This window comes from Aristolochia californica, unplaced genomic scaffold, assembly GCF_029961685.1.
Source record: "Aristolochia californica isolate CCGP_79_NKW_82.1479 unplaced genomic scaffold, dmAriCali1.0.hap1 SCAF_9, whole genome shotgun sequence".
Taxonomy (NCBI): Eukaryota; Viridiplantae; Streptophyta; class Magnoliopsida; order Piperales; family Aristolochiaceae; genus Aristolochia; species Aristolochia californica.
The window spans coordinates 36,905,937-36,923,041 of NW_027182290.1; the positions used below are offsets into that span (position 1 = coordinate 36,905,937).

Consider the following 17,105-nt stretch of genomic DNA (forward strand, 5'->3'; position numbering starts at 1 on the left):
GAGCGAGTGCAGTTCCCTCGCGCCTCCCGGTCTTTTCTTTATATCGGTTTTAAGTTTTCGGCTTTTCGCTGTTCGGAGTTCGGACGTGTCGATTGCTCGGGCATGGGTTAGTCATCCCACGGAAGTCACGTGGCGACTAGGTGAATGGAGTTTAAAAGGGTTAATCAAGTTTACACGCGAATCCCATTACTCGTAATCCTTCGTTTAGTTGACATCAGCACCCATACTTGAAGGAGAAGTAACAAAATTTGAAATAGAGTTGACATCAGCGTTTCAGGATGGCCGCCGCTTCAGTAATCAACGTTAAAGGTCGGACACTCCAGATCTTTAAGCGACTTTCCCCCCCTCCCATCCTTCCTCATTTCCTCTGTCAACGTAATCTACCCATAAAGAGGATTCATAACCTAATATAGCCACCCAGCAACAGCCAAGGTAGTTTATTCGTCTTCCCAGTGTCGCTACTCTTTCAGAGACGAAGAGAAAGGTCCTCCAGCTATGGGAGCGAAGCTGTGGTCTGCTACGTTCTTCTTCCTTGTCGCCCTCGCATTTTTCTCGGCGCACGTTCTAGTTCAGCAATCGCAGGATCCTTCACCTAAACTGAGGTAAGCCATTTAATTACATGTAGATGATTCCGATATCCTCTGGGAAAGAAATAAGGGAAATCCCTCCGCACTTTTTCTCACTCTGTGCCCTCTCTGCTTCTTCGGACGTATAGGAATACTTCTCTACCCGCCTTCTCCTCGACCTTGCCGTGGGTCAAGAGCGCGTTGGTCAGGATTTTCGCTGATACAACTTTCACCGCCGGTGAAGAGACTAATGAGCACCGGCACGCTCCTTTAGCTGCAGATCTTTCTACCTGTCACAGATCGCTCACGGACGCCGATGTCCCCGTCTATTGTTGCCCCCCGAACCGGGAGTCAGATGAGCCAGTCGTCGATTTTCAGTTTCCGAGCCCTTCAGAACCGAAGCGAATCCGTCGCCCAGCCCATCTCGTGGATGAGGACTACATTGCCAAATACGAGAAAGCCATCAAGATCATGAAAAAGTTTCCATATGAGGACCCCCTCAACTTTATGCGCCAGGCCGACATGCACTGCATCTACTGTACCGGTGCCTACAACCAGCTCAACTCCTCTTACTTCTACAAGATCCACAGGTCGTGGCTCTTCTTCCCTTGGCATCGGATCCACATCTACTTTCACGAGCGTATCGTCCAGAAGCTCATCGGAGATGACAACTTTGCGCTTCCTTACTGGAACTGGGATCACCCCGCAGGCATGGTCATCCCCAGCTTCTACACGAGCGGAGCTTACGTTGACAAAGACCGAGACAGGTTGCACGATCCACCCGAGATCGTGGATGACAGTTTCGACTACGTCGAGAAAGGGCTGGGACCCGAGGAACAAATAGCATCCAATCTGGCGTTCATGTACACGCAGATGGTGTCGGGGGCGAAGAAAACCGAGCTTTTCATGGGGTGTAAGCGTTACCCGGGGGAAGAAGGGGAGTGCGACGGGCCGGGGACGATCGAGCTAGCACCTCACAATGCTTTACACACTTGGGTTGGTAGCGGCCTGCAGCCGGAGCGAGAGAACATGGGGGCTTTCTACTCGGCAGCACGAGACCCTATCTTCTACGCCCACCATGCCAACATCGATCGGCTGTGGACGGTTTGGAAGCAGCTTAAGGGACACGAGCCGGAGTTTGTGGACCCTGTTTGGCTAGACAGCTACTTCTACTTCCACGACGAGAACCGGCAGCTGGTGCGGATCAAGATACGGGACAGCCTCGACATAGACAAGCTCCGTTACGGCTATGATGAAGCAGAACTGCCGTGGCTGAATGCTCGGCCGAAGCCGTCGGTTCCCCCAAAGCTGGCACGCCACATTCTAATGATGAGGGAGACCAAGAACGGGCTGCAGCTTCCAAGCCAGTCTGCTAGTACTCCGTACTATGGACCGGAGGGTCGGATCCTGGACACGACGATAAGGGTGAAGGTTGGGAGGCCGAAGAGGCATCGAAGCGAGAAAGAGAAAAAGGAAGAGGAGGAGATATTGGTGGTTTACGGGATCGACGTGAAGAAGGACGTGTACGTGAAGTTCGACGTGTTGGTGAACGCGGTGGATGAGAATGGCACCGGACCTGAGTCGAGAGAGTTCGCAGGAACGTTCGTGAATGCGCGGCACGGGGTGAGGATAGTAAAGAGGGAGGGTGATTCGACGAAGAAAACGAAGGCGACTTTGAAGCTTGGGATATCGGAGCTGCTGGAGGATTTGGAGGCGGACGACGAAGAAAGCATCTGGGTCTCGTTGGTTCCGAAAGGCGGCACCGGAGTTCATGTGGCCGTGGAGGGTGTACGGATTGACTACATGCCATGAAGCGTTTTAGAAATATATATAGATATATATTAAAAAATAAAAATAAAATTCGTTTTTCTTGAGAAATGAGGGGAAGATAAAATATTCATTCTTTTTTCTGGTCTAGTGTAATGTCGAAAGAGGAATTAAAACAAATTGAAGGGCTATATAATATATATTCAGGATTTATGATGTGATTGACATGTATATTGAGGATGTGTAATTTAATAAAAACAAGAACGCTGTTCTGGAATTGATTGTTTAATCAAAGTCCGTAAAGAGAAAGTGATTGATTTTGAGAAAAGATGAGCGTCAGAGTCAAAAGCAGGTGATGTGTTGTTGTATCGTGGGTGATCTCTTCTATGAATTGTATCTAGTCCCAACCCGGAGAGGATGTTCTTGTCTTGGTAATTTTTTATTTTTTGAAGTCCAGTCGTCATCAATCCAATGGCAGCTCCTTCGCCTCTTTCTACAACCTCAAATCCCGTGCAACTCCTTCCGGACATCTTCTGTCTCTTGGAAAGATGTTCGGAGATGAAAGAAACGAAGCAAATACACGCCAAGATGATCAAAACACGCCTCACCCACGAAAATGCAGCCGCCAGGAGACTAATTGCCTCCTATGTGAAACTCGATTCTCAAAGTCTATGCTACGCCACGGCAGTTTTCGATAGGATTCGTCGGCCCAACATTTTCATTTGGAATATCATGATAAGAGCCTACTCCAACAGTGAACACCCAGAGAAAGCTCTGCTTCTCTACGGTCAAGTCCTCGGCCGTTCACCTCTCTACTCTGCTTTCGCCTTCCCATTCTTGCTCAAGGCCTGCGCAGACCTCTCCGCATTGGACCAAATCCTACAGATTCATTCTCAAATTGTGAAAACAGGTTTCAGTTTGGAACTCTACGCTGCCAATTCTCTTCTCCATGCTTACGCCAAATGTGGCAGTGTCTCGTCTGCTCGCCTCTTGTTTGACAGAATTCCCGTACGAGATGCTGTCTCTTGGAATTCAATGATCAATGGGTACGCAAAGACAGGACTAATCGAAACGGCATATGAGATATTTCGTCAGATGCCAGTGAGAAACGTTATTTCGTGGACATCATTGATCACAACCTGCGTCGAATTTGGCTTATTCAAGGAAGCCTTGAGCCTCTTTCATGATATGCTGATAGAACAAGTTGAACCTGATGCTGTAACACTGGCGACTGTGCTTTCTGCATGCGCTCAGCTTGGAGCCCTGGATCAAGGACAATGGGTTCGTTCTTATATTGACAAAAATGAGATAAAGCCGGACACGGTTCTTAGTTGTGCTCTGGTGGACATGTATGCCAAATGTGGAGATGTAGAAGAAGCACTGAACGTTTTCAACAAGATCAAGAAAAAAAACGTGCAAACTTGGACAGCCATGATCAATGGCTTGGCGATTCATGGACGCGGAAGAGAAGCGTTAAATCTTTTTATAGAAATGAAAAGGGCAGGTATCAAACCGAATGAGATCAGTTTCACTGGTGTGCTCACGGCATGCAGTTATGCGGGCATGGTTGAAGAGGGGACATCGCTTTTCAGAAGCATGCAAACTGTTGACAAAGTGAGTCCATCGATTGAGCATTACGGGTGCATGGTAGATCTTTTAGGCCGTGTTGGACTTTTGGAGGAAGCGGAAGAGATGGTAATGGCGATGCCAATGAAGCCCAATGCTGTCATTTGGGGAGCACTGCTTGGCGCCTGTCGCTTACATAAGAATCTAGAGTTGGGAAAACGTGTTGGAAAAATCTTGATTGAAATGGATCCTGGTCATGGTGGCCGTTACGTGCATTTTGCTAGCATTTTCGCAGCAGGTGGCCAGTGGGACGAAGCCGTGACGGTGAGGAAACTGATGAGAGAAAAGGGAGTTTCAAAGCTCCCTGGTTGCAGTTCTATCTCCCTAAATGGCGTTGTCCATGAATTTGTAGCAGGAGACCGTACACATCCTCGGTGTGAGAGTATATATCGTATGTGGGATCAAATAATAAAGAGATTGCTGCAGGCGGGATATTCTCCAGCTACTCGTAATCTGCTCCTTGACCTCGAGGACGAGGAGAAAGTAAACGCAGTCCAGCAGCACAGTGAGAAGCTAGCTATAGCATTTGGACTCATCAGTACCAGGGAAGGGACAACCATTAGGATTGTTAAGAATCTTCGAATATGTGAGGATTGTCACTGCGTCACGAAACTCATTTCCAAGCTTTATGCTCGCGAAATAGTAGTACGTGATCGGACACGGTTCCACTTATTCAAAGATGGATATTGTTCTTGTGGAGATTACTGGTGAGATGATCAAGTCAAAACGAGCACAACACTTGCGAAGGGAATACAGGTGCCCAGAAGCTTAGAGAGGCACGGTATGGTACCTGCTAAGTGGAGGAATGTAAAACAAAAACAAACTTTGGGAGAGTAACACATGCAGCTGACTAGTAATCTTCTCACTTTTTTTCCTTTGATGAATCCCCAAAAGAACAGACGAGAGAGATTGTTCATTCCATTACACCTAGTGAATGTGAATCCGGACAACAGTACTGGAAATGGAAAGCATCCAATGTCTCCAGGGAAATATTCTTTACAAAAGCATGCTCAAGCGCTTGAATCCAAGATGAGTTTCATGCAGTACTCAATTCCTGCTCCGCAACCCATGATTGTTCAGGCTGTAATTGGACTTGCACAATCTGCAATTTATGACAATTAATACCAGTTTTGACTGTTGTTCTGCTGAGGGGTATCTCTCAGAAAGCAATGAAACGATTAATACCTTGGCATTTTCCACACAGACGAAATCCTTGTAACAGGCTTCCATTGTCAAGTAAGGATTCCATAATACAGCATCTGACCACCTGTGGAGCAAAATGATGTATGAGGGCAAAAAATTTTATTTGAGGCATTGAACACAGAGAAAAGAGAGTCGAGAAAAAAATCCTCTCCAGTAAGTCTGAAACAAAAATAGACAACACAGGCAATTTGGATGGCATACTTTTTGTTCTTGATGTATATTCCATTACCCAATCCGTTGTCTAGGTGTAGCTCACCCGGTGCGTCAAGGTACACACAATCAACAAATCCAGGAAATGTGATCACTTCCCTGCATTGCCAGAAAATGGAAATATCAAGAATTTAGCTCCGTTTTGAGACTTTTAGAAGATAAAAGTCAGAAATGCCAATAGAAGGTGTTACGGTGGGCAAAGTACAAACCTCACTTCCTTGCCCTCTAACGGGTTCACAGGGTCTGGATCCTTGTTGAGTGTCTTGCATCCTTTGAGACCGCTCACTGATGCACTTGCTGAAGATGCCTGCATTATAATATATTGAATGCCCTTAATGTCCAGGAATACAACTGGAACAATTTGTCCATTTTGCATGAACTTAAAACATGCACCAAGAAAAATGCTAATAAATGAAAGTTACCCTACTCCATGTGAGCTCTCACCCTGAAGTATGTATGCAAAGCACTGTTAAAAGAAAAAGGCCTTTTATCTCTGTTAGTGACAACTAACTTTGTTGATAGGCTCTTAGAACTTAGCCTGATCTGTCAAAAAAAAAATAAAAAAAATCCAAAGCCAACATCAAATGCTAAGATAATTGCTCATATCATCATAAAGAACCAAGATGGTAGTTAACGATTCTAGTCCATAAGGATATCCAATATTATAATTGCGAAATAACCAGTAAATAAGGACAATCAACCGCACCAACTTGATTAATGATATGACTGGCACATGCTTTACTGTATAATATAATTACTAATGGTTGAAACAATCCAAGTTGCATCACTAACACTATTAGGGAGAAAATAAATTAAAAACTGAGAAAACAACTGTAAATAAATGGCTCAAAAGTGAATATTACTGTGTACAGAGCTTGAAAAGCAAAATCCCACATAGAGCGACTATAAGGATCATCCCTTAGCTCTAAAGTTATTATTGGATCCCCTTCAGCATCTTCAAAATTGGCAATTACCCAATTCATATTCCTCGCAAATCCATGCTGTACAAGTGGCAGAAAAAATTCAATGCGAAATAGTCAAAATAAGAAATGTGGTTTGGTAGAAAATAAAAGCTATTTATATGAATTTTTAACATAAAACAGAGTTCTCTTTTTTCTTTTTTTTTGAACATTGAATCCAATACCCTGCTAAGACTTGAAACTGATATCACACACTAAACCCAACAGCCCAGGTGATTTATGTTTTTATGGCTACTTTGCCAGCGGATATGTGTGGTCATAGTTTCCTTTTTCAGGTCATAGTTTCATCGAACAAATTGCCTTCGAGGTTGGTACAATATCTAATAATTCTTTCCTAACAGTCTCTAGCAGTCTTTACGTTCTTAGGCTTGTTTTCTTTTTTCCCATCTAAATTTCTTCTTTTTGATCTAAATAAAAATCATGTCATAAAAAAAATCAATCTACCTGAAAGTCATAACATCAACAACTGTCTGTTTATAAATGACAACAATGACTTTAGCTATGTTGCAACAATAGACAGTGAAGATCTACTTTCGCACGGTGAAGAGGGCAGATGAATTAAACATGCAAGAACTAAGGAAATAATAGACTTTAAAACCAAGGACCTGTCTGGGAGTACATTGATGCACACTTTTCAGTTAGTTTTCCTGATATGCAGAAAAGTAAAGCATCAAGCAGATGAAATGGATTTTGAGGATCAGAAGTGAATTGAGTGATTGGCTTGGTAAGGAGAAGAAGGCCTACCTGTTGCATGGGGCCAGGTCCAAACTGTGGGAAACAATGTGGGATTCCTCCACTAATCCCAGCACAGAAGCAATTAGAATGACAGTTTACAGTATAAATATTTAAACAATTAATGAAAAGAACCATGGAAAAATCATTCCTAATATGACAAATTGGTCATGTAAAACGAAGCCTGGGAGAATTTGTCTTTGCAATCAGAAACATTTAAGAGATCTTAAAAGGTCGTAGCAGAGTGATCTCATGGTCTAGATAATCAGAGAATTACTTGAAATGAAGAACAACACTTGTTATCTGTGCAAAAACTAGAGTTCAACAATTAAGATAAAAATCATAGATCTTAGGAGTAGTTACTATAGTACGTAAGAGAAAATTAAGAAAAGAAATGTTTTGAATCTCCCAAATTATGTATAATACATATATAAGTCAAACATTATGTCTCACATACCTAATTGGTTTCTGACCATTGAAGACAGCATCAGGTCGAACAAATAGAAGGTCCTTGCTATTAGCGACTTTCCATGATGTGATGCAACCTCCAAATAAGTAAATCTCGGCCTCACTGTTTACAGATAAACAGTTGATTTTTAGTGTTTCATGCAAGGAGAACTTGATATTCTAACCCAATGTTGAACAATACAAAACTTGATTAACAGAATTAACAGAAAAACAAACTGCACAAAATCAATTGAAACTCAATCAAGAAAAGGGCGAGCTACGAATGATCTACGTTTCTGAACATGTATACTCATGTCTTTACTTCTGCAATAGAACCATAGGAGCAAAACAAAACAATCTAGTGTGAATTCGGCGACCTGAGAGTATCAAAGCAAGGTACTTGTAAACAATGTGCTGGAATAACAAGTATTTTTGGAAATTCTCATTGCAACGAAAAGATGTCGTATTCCACGACGACAAATGTAGCATACTTTAACTAGGACTTGAATTGTAATTCTTCTCGCTATAGCTTTCTATTGGGAAGAGTAGAAGTGGTTATACCAATAGTTACCTGCCATGAACGGAAGACAGCTGGACCTTCGGTAATCTACCTAATCCTTCCGTGATTTGTACAATCGACGACGGTGTATCCCTATTCAAGCTAGCAAAAGTAGTACCAAGGAACCTGCTAAATGCAAGGAAATCTGATATAATAAAAGCAATTGTGTTAAAGAAAAACAAAGGATTGACTTTAATTCTGCTTAAGTGGAAACATTGTCCGGAAAGACAGGAAAAAAGGGGTTGCATAAGAGACTAACGAGAACTGAATCAAAAGCAAGAGGGAGTTTTAGCACTTGAAATGAAGTAGACATAAGAGAAGAGAAACAGAGACAAATTAGCAGCAGTGATCACTTCCAACAACATGTACGATTAGAGACCGAGTGGAAGCGAAGAAACCAGACCGAACAGGAGGAGAGGTTGAAGCCGGGAAGAGAGCCCCCATCGAAATCATCGCTGCAATCCGGGACGATGATTTTCTGAGTTCCGAGGGGAGGCGATGCGATGATAGTCGAACGGCTAGTCTCACTTGTGAGAAATGGTTGGATTGACGAAAACGTCCGTGCCGAATCTACAGATGCGGAACTGCGGATGCGAATCCCTCGCTCTCAAATAGAAAGAGAAGACCAAACGGTGGCCCAGGAGATCTCCCAATTGGAACTTTGAGATCAAAGATAACCTGTCCCTACCCCGTGAGCAAAAGCCGTTCACAACCTTTTTTTATTGACAAATTATTCTGCCTCTTTCATTTTCATCATTAAATCGAATAAATAAATAAATAAATAAATAAATAAGAGAATTTTATTATATGATCCAATTTTTTTATAAATATTAACACAGATAACCAACTTCCAAACTTATAATATAAAAATACCCGACTGTGATGCCAAATTTAACATTTTCAACCTGAATATCAACGACAACATTTGAATCATTTATTTTATTTTTAAAAAATAGAAAATAAAAAATCGAGTTGAGGGATAAAATTAACAATTTTTTAATTGATCAAAGTACTTATTTATTTTATTATTTGATGCAATTACATTCTAATTTGTATGCTATTTAACAGTTTATATTTCTCTTTTAAAAGCTCGAAATAATAAGGATAAAAAACAATAGGGGATCGATGGGAAAGAATGAATAATTCGATGAATGTTCTTAAAGACCGGCAATTACATCAGGCCAGAATCAATGAAAAAGAATTGAGTACTTGGGACTCGGAAATATAATTTTCCTTTCGGCTGAAGCTAGTTAATTTTCCTGGTAGTAATCCAATCGAGTAGATTACACTCCCAAATCCACCATTTCAGTAACAGGGGCGGAGCCTTTCTGTCTCCTGAAGTGTGTCGGGGAAGGCCTCAGCCACTGAGCGCCGTTGATGAGGGATTTACTGAGGAAGGGTGCAGCCTCCTGGTTTGACAGCTCCTGGGACCATGCAACTCTGAGTGAACGCCTCGCTCCAGGGCCGTAGCACTTGTATTCTCCGTAGAAAACGGTCCTGAAGCAAAAGGAATAAGTCGGTCAAGCAGTCGGGCAAATCGCAGCCAGGCATGCAGGGATTTTGTTATTAAATACCTTTGCTTACTGGGGTCGTTCCAATCACTCCACCCTTGTGGCGCCACCTCTCTGGGCATGTAAATCCAAGCAAAGACCACTCTGGAGTAATCTCCCCACGGTCTCCCCAGGAGAGTATTCCCCGTCCCTGAAATCCTGCCTCCCAGGAAGATGAACCCTGTATTCTCCTGCGGTGAATCTCGTCGTTGCGCGGTTATCGCACCTTCTCCCTCCGACACAGAGTGAATATGGCAACTCTGTAACAAAAATAAGCAAATTTAAACATGCGTACGTACCTTGATTTATTACCAAAGAACAACAAACACCACGCAGCGAAATCAACCATCATCCCTGTTACAAACGACTTTTGTCTTAATACAACTTACTTCAAAGAGAGAAAGCGCATTCCCACAGATGAAATCGGTGGCTCCTTCGATGTAGCAACTTCTGTAATAGTGCCTTCCCATGTCATCGAGGAGTGTGTCCTGATAGGAGATGATCCTGCACCCATAGAAAGCTACTTCGTCTCCAGAAACTTGCAAAGCAACTGCTTTGGCACCTGCACCATACGTGTTCTGCACGGACCAACATATCAAGTTACTCTTGAAGGTGTTCGTTCATTTATGGTTTGATTCATTCTTCAGCTTAGAAAGGCGGGTGAGACGCATTTGTGTGTTTGGTACCTGAATTGTAAGAAGCCTTCCCACGAAACTAGAAGCCAGAACAGAGAGCGTTGCAGACTGAAATATTTCCCCACTGTCATTCCAAGTTATTATGGTTCGGTTGGCGTTTGATCCACTCAACGTTACGAAGGGTTTATCGGCCGGAACCACGATTTTTTCTCTGCAGAGCGCAGATTAAGAAGAGGATACGGAAAGAAGAGATGACGATAATATTTCAATAGTTACTACACATTTGACTCTAAATTAAAGATAAAATTTCTTCACGACGGTCGACACTTGGGGTTTATTTGCATAAAAGGGGGGACCTATAGTACAAATACATATCGACAAAATATACCTGTAGATGCCGGGCTTAATCCAGATGAAATAATTCTGAGTGTTGCCAGAAGGAACAGCATCGATAGCTTCCTGAATTTTCTTATAGTCTCCTTTCCCAGACTGATCGACCCGAATGAGCACAGCGGAAGAGGAGTCCACGGAAGAGGCCATAGACGCAGAATCAGCGAAGAGACAAGCGAAGAGAGCCAAACCAACCCAAATGCAGCAAATAGAAGATGTGTCCTTCGGTACAGTGGCCATGTGCTTTTGTACCTTCTTCCTTCCCCGGGATTCAAAACTGAAGCTTGTTTTTCTTTTGGCTGAATGATGAAAAATAATGGAGGGGAAGGTGGATGTCCAGCTTATTATATGGGCCTCCACGGCCAAGTCAATGTACTTCACGGTCGATTTCTTAGTCTCCAAGCTCCGACTGGGTGCTTCTCCTCCTAACGTAGCGAGCTTCTACGCTAAATGAACAAGTATAAGAAACTTTGATTATTGGCTACTCGTTGCTAATTGTCAAAGACTGCGCCGCGTCCCTTCGTCTCCAATTCTCTTACCGCTCTGCTTGAAGCTAACACAGAATTAACAATTTTCCTTCCACGTAATGAGGTTCGGTAATTTGATTTCACTTCATTGCTGATTAATGGCAGCCGTTTCTCTTTTTAATGGCTTCAGAAGTTAGAGAAGCACTCATACTGACGCCTCAGTTTTTATTTTCTGCAATCTGCATGCGCGCTACAACGTGGGGCGTTTATTTAATGAGAATGAGGGGGAGCAGGTAGAGAAACCAATGCTAGAAGATTCACTGATAATATATGTCAAGGGCTATCAGTGTTCATCCGTGCTCGGAATTAAACTTGCGGTTCCAGATGACTTCTCAATGTGTTTAAAAATATCGTTTTACTGATGTTGCAAACTTCGATACGAATACGTAAAGACGATTTCGGAGGCTCGATCAAATTAAAGGAGATTATTTAGAACGATTGAATTTTTTCTTAGCTGTTTTGTGTTTCAAGCATATGAGGGCGGCTGCGACGGGTTAGGAGGTTCGCCGCCTTTCTTCAACCATTCACCAGCTCGGCCGCTCTGCTTCGTGTCTACGGATTCAGAAAGAATCGTCCTTCTTATATCATGAAAATACTAATAACCCTGCCTCTCCCTCCAGTTCTATGGGTTCGCTCTTCCCAATGGCAATTTCTAATGCCAAAAGCCATGTCTTACCGAAAACCCACAACAGGAATTTGATATTGCTATTGGAATTCGGATGGCGAGAGGAAGAGAAGAAATGTGAAAAAAAGGGGAACGGAGTTTCATGAACTGGATCGCTTCTCGTTGATCTTGTGGCCAAAATTCTTCCTACTAATGTGAACTTTAGATACTGGGGACGGTGATAAAAGACAAGTATAAGCATCCAGCAGGAAGGAGAGAAGAAGTAGCTGATTCGTTAGAGCCAGTTGTATCAATCCATCACTGCTTTGGATGATTTGATTGCAATCTCGTTTGATTTGTTTTTTAGTACTAGGGAGAGGATCGATGTGCTGCTGCTAGCTGTTCCTTGTCTGGTGCTCCGGAGAATGGAGGATGGTATCGGAGGGGGGCCAATTAAACCTGCTGATCACAAACACCCAGAAACCATACGCTTCAGGAAACTACACTTATTTTGAGTTAAGTTGGGTCCAAATACCCATAATAGAATAGCGAAAACGATGTCGTTAGTGTGTCGTCTATGTTTGTTGATACCTTTCAAGCTATCGTACACGAGGAAACACCAAAGACATGTCCCAATACTGAATTGTGAAGCCTATGAAGTACGGCGGAAACGTTTAAAATTTTTAAACAGCACACGTGCAATGGCTGGCCCCGCAACTAAAGTGGGCACATGGAAGTGAGGATTCAGATAGAAAGCAGAGCCGCAGAACCGACGAGGCTGGGATCCTTCTTTTCTTCTTCTATTTGCCCCCCTCGCAGTCGCCTGACGCTCCCTTCTTCTTCTCTTCTCACTCTCTGATACTGAGTCCCATTTCTTAATTCTATTGTTGCTTCTGTAGATCATGAAGCTGTACCTGCTGCTTTTAGTGACCACGGATTGGATTTCTTGTTTTTTTGCCCCCTTTTTTTTTGGCGGCATAGTCGTCTTCGAAAGCACTACGGCTCTTCCTTGCCGCCAAAAATAACGTTACTTACGTTGAGGACTCGAGGTTTGAATTCTAATTCCCTCACTTTTAGTCGCATCATCCTCGGCAAGTGCTTACCATGTTTCCACAATTTTAGAGTACAAGTTTCCTTTGCTCGTCTGCTTTTGCTTTTGTTGAGAACGCTATCGACAAATCTGCAAGGTGGAATTCTATCCCCAACTTACAGCTTCCCCTCTAAAATCCGAAATGAATCCCTCTTAAGGACCTGAATGCCAACTTCAGCGGTGTCGTTTGCTTTCTCTGATTTGTAAGTTGTTACTCTATCCTAGGTCTGGATTATGAGTGTATAAAACCCACTTTATCGTCAGCAGATGTAGAAGAGCCGAATAGACCATGCCCTCCTTCAAAAGCATCTTCCGTGATCTGAGAGGTATGGGAAGCATGTCCAGGCGTGGGGTGGGGATGGACCTATTGAACCAAGAAGCGCGGCCACAGGATGCGCCTCACCAGAGCTGCTGGGCCAATCTGCCACCAGAATTGCTCTTTGATGTGATCCGACGGGTCGAAGCTAGTGAGATTTCATGGCCTGCGAGGAAGCACGTTGTTGCCTGTGCCTCTGTCTGCAGGTCTTGGAGGCAGATTACCAAGGAGATTGTCAAAACGCCCGAGGAATCTGGTCGGGTCACCTTTCCCTTTTCACTGAAGCAGGCATGTTTTGTTTCTCTCCTATCTGGTTTTTTTTTTTTAGCTTTCTGCTCTCTGCATTTGGGTTTCTGATTTGACTTTCCTATTGTTCACTGCGTAGCCGGGACCGCGGGATTCACCCATGCAGTGCTTCATTAAGAGGGACCGTGCAACTTCGACATATAGTCTATACCTTGGTCTGAGTCCTGGTAATAGATATGTTCCTTCAATGTGGCTTCTATTTCTCTTTCGAGCCTTTTTTGGACTGCTAAATGCATGATTGAGAGAGGACCGACTGTTGTTCATGTTGTTGTCATGCATTTAGTTAACTTGCTAATCCTGGGGCTGTTAGCTGACGGTTTTCTAAGAGCATATGGATCAATAATTTGAGATCGCAGAGGGTGTTGAATTCTGATTATAGATTTTATATTTTGGAATCTCTAATAATAGATGGCAGAGAATGGGTATAAGTTAAGAATTTAAATGTCTTAACGTGTTATCTAATGTCATCATGGCAGTTGAATTTGTTTTTGTTTTTTATTCTATTTCTAATTTTATTGATATGCAATGGGTTGGAGAGGATTTAATCAAACTACCGATACTTCAGTACTACATTGGTATTGCATATGCATTTCTAGCCAGCATCTCTCTGATGCTTTGAAGTTTTAATGGAATTGCAGCATTGGTGGGGGAGACTGGTAAATTGCTGTTTGCAGCCAGAAAAATCAGGCATACTACCAGTGTGGAGTTTGTAATCTCATTGGTGTTAGATGACTTCTCGCGGACAAGCAGCGCCTATATTGGAAAGTTGAGGCAAGTTGTTGTACAAATGGTGTATTTTTTTTGTTCTATGTATGGAATAGTTATCTGACATGAGTCTATGTAAACATTTACTGACAGGTCAAACTTTTTTGGCACCAAGTTCACAATATATGACAGTCTGGTCGCACAACATAGTTCAGTTTTGTCAAGCAGTCGATCATTTAGAAGAATTCATCCAAGGCAAGTATCTCCACGGGTCCCAGCTGGTAACCACCATGTGGCAACTATCTCCTATGATCTTAACATCCTCAGGACCAGAGGACCAAGGAGAATGCAATGCACAATGCACTCCATTCCAATAACCTCAATAAGGGAAGGAGGAACTGCTCCAACCCCCACAAGAGTTGCACACTCCTTGGAGCAGTCATTTTCTCTTTTATCTCCTGTTCCCAAGTCAAAGGAGCCTGCTGTGGATTTTAACTCAATGAACTTGTGTCAGCCAACAGAATCAGTGAGCTCTGCTGAACCCCTGGTTTTAAAGAACAAAGCCCCTCGATGGCATGACCAGTTGCAGTGCTGGTGCTTGAATTTCAGAGGGCGAGTTACTGTAGCCTCCGTCAAAAACTTTCAGCTTGTGCCAGTTGTGGAGCCTTCCCATCAAGTTACACTCGATCATGAAAAAGTGATTCTTCAGTTTGGTAAAATTGGTAAAGACATATTCACTATGGATTATCGTTATCCACTATCAGCATTCCAGGCTTTTGCTATCTGCTTGAGTAGCTTTGATACCAAACCAATATGGGAATGACTATTTGTGCCATTGTGGCCTTCTACAGTTATGCAATTGATTCTGGTTGTCACTAGGATCAAGCTTCCTCAAGGATGCTATTTAATATTATATTCTTGGAGGTTGGAGATGTCTACCTGCAGTCTTTTGTGGCTGAGGCTAAGTATCTCCAAGTTATTTGGGCTCCAGTTTGTGTTGAGCTGTGCCAACATGTGCTCCATATGTTGCGATTAGAGCACAAGTTAGGTACTTGTTGCTCTCTCTACTCAAAGTTGTTCCTTTTAGAAATATGTTGATATTAACTCATGTAGGAATCCAACTTTGGTAGTGATACTCAGGTTTAAAAAAAAAAGAAACTGTTGCAAGTGTATTGTTTATTGACTCCTTATTTTGGGGGTGGTGAGAGAGGGAGGGAGGGGTTCGCTGTCTTTGGTTTGGACTGATGTTTCATGAACAATGCTAATGGATACATTCTACATTCCAATATTCAAGCATTGGAATCCCTTTTTGTTTCTTTTTTCCCTCACATTAGCTGCAATGGCAAAGAGTGAAAATATTATCTAGAAGGATCAATTTTTTTATTGTTTATTTGCTTGTATTGTATATGATTTGAAAAAACGAAACCAAGTTTGCAAAAGCTGTTCCCATTATTTAGTTATCAAATTTTGTTTGCATGCCTTTGTGCATAGTTGCAACTTCCACTAGAGTTGTCTTCATTTTCCTTTTATATTTCTGCTCACTTGTTACGGCACCCATGACGTCGAGGTTTTTTATGATTGTCTGGTTCTGACCCACTGGATTCCATTAGAAGTTCTCTGAGGCATCTTCGTCTGATGTTGGTCTGAGATGCAAGCGGTGGGGTGGGCTTCATGAATGAATTTACCTTCAGTGTTTTAAACAGGTCCTTTCTCTGCTTTGATTTGTTGACTGCTTTCATGTGGCCATAGGAAATAGTCAGGTGGATTCCAGGACTTTTTTCACTACTGGAGCTGTTGCGTAGGATTGAATTGTTGATGCTTTGAGAATTTCTATTAGCATTAGTCGTTTTTACATCTGGCATTTGATTCCTCGGTATATTTGATTGTTCATTTGCAGTCTCATCCTCATTTTTGGTCATATCAACCTTGTCTTTCTTCTGGATCTTGTAGCCCCTGTGGATGTGCACCAGTCCCTCCCTTTTTATGGATTTGGAGCTGATGTTCATGTATGCTTCTTTATTTTCGCCTGCAAGGGTTATAACATTCACACTATAAAGTCATCCCCAAGTTGATGGTATCTTGCTGTCGCCAATGGATGTACCTTGAGAAGCGTTGTCTAATTTCCTCCTCCATGTTGGCTCTTTCTGAATGGGTCATAGAACTGCTTGGGTTCTATCTATGCCAATGGTGTGGCTGCTATTTTGCTTGGTGGACATTGAAAGTTTGCTTTCTTCTCCCTCATATCCCATTGTCACCGACTTGTTTACACCTGGTTCTCTCTTCTCCACTTTAGTTGTTCTTGTGGTTTCTCTATCTGCTGTAGGTACAGGCATTGAACCAAACTGAATTTGGTTTTGGTGTTGGTCCTTGGACATTGGCACTTTGTCTAAAGATGTCTCTGCCTTTTTCTTTGGCTCCTTATCTTCAGGGGTCTTGTGCTTTCCAAGTTGATTTGCTTCTAGCTTTGTGATGTTTTTTCTTTCATCATTTTTTTTGCGGTTGAAGGTCAAATCTTTGGGTTTGGATGAGACAATTGATAGGTAGTGGCATCGTCTGCTTTGAGAGTAGGAGCTGCTCCTGAAGTGCTCTGTAGTGGTACCTCATGGATTTTATGGTTTGTCACCTGAGACAAATTAGATGGTGATTTTGCTGAACTCTTGTCTGGTGGCGTAGGTATTCTTTGTGGGTAAGCATGATTGCTAGCCTGAGGAATTGTTGGTGTCTCAGGTGAAGCAGATAGCTTAGTGGATATTGATGCAGGCCAAGAGCCCGTCTTAGGAATAGATGGAGATGGCAGGGTTTGTGAATGAGACTTTGTAGTGGGTCTTTGGTGTTCAGGATAAGCCTGAGCCAAAGAAGCTGACTGAGACTGAGAGGATCCTGCACGTAATG

General features: G+C 42.7%; 6 protein-coding genes across 7 annotated transcripts; 3 read left to right on the forward strand and 3 right to left on the reverse strand.

The window, feature by feature from the left end:
- The first annotated feature begins 289 nt into the window (after nt 1-289).
- On the forward strand, nt 290-2,566 carry LOC137941487 (polyphenol oxidase I, chloroplastic-like). The gene is made up of 2 exons (XM_068786925.1): nt 290-602; nt 716-2,566. Exons 1-2 carry the CDS (start codon nt 496-498, stop codon nt 2,376-2,378), a joined length of 1,770 nt encoding a protein of 589 aa, XP_068643026.1. The 5' UTR covers nt 290-495; the 3' UTR covers nt 2,379-2,566.
- A 238-nt stretch (nt 2,567-2,804) lies between these two features.
- Nucleotides 2,805-4,782, forward strand: LOC137940914 (pentatricopeptide repeat-containing protein At5g66520). The gene has a single exon (XM_068786025.1). The coding sequence runs from the start codon at nt 2,805-2,807 to the stop codon at nt 4,668-4,670; it is 1,866 nt and encodes a 621-aa protein (XP_068642126.1). The 3' UTR covers nt 4,671-4,782.
- A 36-nt stretch (nt 4,783-4,818) lies between these two features.
- On the reverse strand, nt 4,819-8,715 carry LOC137940278 (putative glucose-6-phosphate 1-epimerase). The gene is made up of 10 exons (XM_068785235.1): nt 8,494-8,715; nt 8,103-8,216; nt 7,542-7,655; nt 7,097-7,148; nt 6,236-6,373; nt 5,817-5,915; nt 5,582-5,679; nt 5,364-5,471; nt 5,145-5,226; nt 4,819-5,061 (listed from the first exon to the last, which is right to left on the reverse strand). The coding sequence occupies exons 1-10, from the start codon at nt 8,541-8,543 to the stop codon at nt 4,996-4,998; spliced, it is 921 nt and encodes a 306-aa protein (XP_068641336.1). The 5' UTR covers nt 8,544-8,715; the 3' UTR covers nt 4,819-4,995.
- Nucleotides 8,716-9,373: 658 nt separating this feature from the next.
- LOC137940915 (putative pectinesterase 11) lies at nt 9,374-10,905 on the reverse strand. The gene is made up of 5 exons (XM_068786027.1): nt 10,664-10,905; nt 10,327-10,486; nt 10,030-10,218; nt 9,665-9,900; nt 9,374-9,587 (listed from the first exon to the last, which is right to left on the reverse strand). The coding sequence occupies exons 1-5, from the start codon at nt 10,903-10,905 to the stop codon at nt 9,374-9,376; spliced, it is 1,041 nt and encodes a 346-aa protein (XP_068642128.1).
- Nucleotides 10,906-12,641: 1,736 nt separating this feature from the next.
- Nucleotides 12,642-15,774, forward strand: LOC137940277 (tubby-like F-box protein 5). Of its 2 annotated transcripts, XM_068785233.1 has the most exons (5): nt 12,642-12,845; nt 13,154-13,490; nt 13,588-13,675; nt 14,147-14,279; nt 14,367-15,774. In XM_068785233.1, exons 2-5 carry the CDS (start codon nt 13,176-13,178, stop codon nt 15,034-15,036), a joined length of 1,206 nt encoding a protein of 401 aa, XP_068641334.1. In that variant the 5' UTR covers nt 12,642-12,845; nt 13,154-13,175; the 3' UTR covers nt 15,037-15,774. The 2 variants fall into 2 exon arrangements, with proteins under 2 accessions (XP_068641334.1, XP_068641333.1); XM_068785232.1 differs by having other exon boundaries at nt 12,642-13,490.
- LOC137940916 (uncharacterized) lies at nt 15,752-16,346 on the reverse strand. Its single transcript, XM_068786028.1, has 2 exons — nt 16,315-16,346; nt 15,752-16,262 (listed from the first exon to the last, which is right to left on the reverse strand). Exons 1-2 carry the CDS (start codon nt 16,344-16,346, stop codon nt 15,752-15,754), a joined length of 543 nt encoding a protein of 180 aa, XP_068642129.1.
- Between the last annotated feature and the right edge of the window lie 759 nt (nt 16,347-17,105).